Source organism: Tupaia chinensis, unplaced genomic scaffold (genome assembly GCF_000334495.1).
Source record: "Tupaia chinensis unplaced genomic scaffold, TupChi_1.0 Scaffold000591_1, whole genome shotgun sequence".
Taxonomy (NCBI): domain Eukaryota; kingdom Metazoa; phylum Chordata; class Mammalia; order Scandentia; family Tupaiidae; genus Tupaia; species Tupaia belangeri.
The window spans coordinates 1,309,129-1,310,644 of record NW_006160107.1 but is presented as its reverse complement, the minus strand read 5'-3'; the positions used below and the strand labels follow the sequence as shown (position 1 = coordinate 1,310,644).

The 1,516-nt window shown below is 67.5% G+C and overlaps 1 protein-coding gene across 1 annotated transcript in view; it reads right to left on the bottom strand.

Annotated features, from left to right (window-relative positions):
* Positions 1 to 88, bottom strand: part of LVRN (laeverin) — a 97,594-nt gene extending 97,506 nt beyond the window's left edge. Inside the window, exon 1 of the mRNA XM_006158394.2 lies at positions 8 to 88. Within this exon, the coding sequence (XP_006158456.1) occupies positions 8 to 88 (81 nt within the window). The remainder of the gene's footprint in view (positions 1 to 7) is intronic.
* Between the last annotated feature and the right edge of the window lie 1,428 nt (positions 89 to 1,516).

Here is a 1,516-nt window from a genome sequence, read left to right as displayed (position 1 = left end):
CCCCCACCGGCGGCCCCCCCACCAGCGCGGCCAGCCCCAGGGCCACCGTGCGGCTCACGTAGAAGCCAGAGCTGGAAGGCGGCCCCATGGCGCGGGCGGGCATGGGCGCGAGCGGGAGCCCGGGGAGCCAAGCTCCGACTGGCGTGCTCAGCGCTGGGACCCCCGGCCCACCTCTCCTGTGCTGTCCCTCCTCCTCCGGGAGCCCGGGCCGACTGGGAGGCCTAGGGGCGGCGAGGACCTAGGCTTCCAGCTCCCAGCTAATCAGATCCAGGTCCCTGCCTCCCACCCCCGCCCCGCCGGAGCGCCGGAGCAGGGCGGGCCCGGCCGTGCGAGGCCCGAAGGGAGCCCCTGCTCAGCAGAGGTTTCCAGGGTCACCGCGGGGAGGAGCGACCGGACAGTCTCCAATTTGGACACTTCCGACGGGGCTACTTGGACTACGAGAATGTTCTGGGTGTGCCCTCGCACGGCTTCGGGCGTGGTCGGGATAGGCTCTGCCCGCGGTCCGCGCACACCTGCTCCCCAGACCGGGAGCGCGGCCGGGGCCTGAGCGCTAGAGCACCCTGCAAGGAGCGGCCGCGCCGACTGAGCAGACTTCTGGAGCCAACCTGTGGCTCTGAACTCGCCTCCCGAACACAGCTCGGGACGCACGGGACTCAGGCGGGGAGAGTGAGGATGCAACCAGGTCGGGGTCCGGACCCCGTCAGGAGCTGGGCAAGCGGGGCTACCCCGAGGCGCAGAAAGTCAAGAGCGGCGCCTGCGTCTCCAGGCGAATGGGGCGCAAGGCCGCCTTAAAGCCTGCGCTCAGCTCTGCAACTCACTGCCCGGCCCGGGTTCCCGATTCTCTGCTCCCCTGATCATCCAGGGTTCAAAACCAGACCTTTCTAGAAAAGAGAATAAAATGATCTTTGCACCGAAAGCGCCGGGCTGGAACTGGTTTCCCAGGCGGTGCCGGGTCGGTGGGGTCTCGGGCAGGCTGAGCATCTGTTTGCTATTTGGCCAGGGCGGCGGCGGAGGCCCGAGTCCGCACGCGCGGCCGGGGTTGGGAGCCGGATAACAACTAGCCGGGGCCTGGGGCGGGGCGGCGGGGTGTAGATGCCTTCGCAGGCTCCAGGTTTATTCCATGTATTCCGTCTTTAGAGTCCAATTTTTTCAGGGCGAAAATGATTTTCCATCGCAGCTCATAAAACGGGCTTCGGGAGAGCACGCAGATTCTATGGGAAATGTGGCCTCCCTGCTCCGCGAGCTGGAAGTACTCAGTCCCAGCCAGACTCCGGGCCACCACAGCGCTGTGAAAGCCGTGGCCGCACGCGCAGGTGGTTGGACGGTAATCGCCGGCCTGTCTCCCGACTCGGGGAAGTCTCACTTCGCAGTGGTTGTGAGCGCCGCGGGGTGCGCTAGGGGGCGCTCCTGTCGCAGGACCCCTGCACGCCTTCCACGCGCTGGGCCATCGGCGTGGCGCTGCAGAGAGCAGGGCCTCTGCGTTCAGGTCAACGTCCCGTGGCGGCTGTCTCACGTG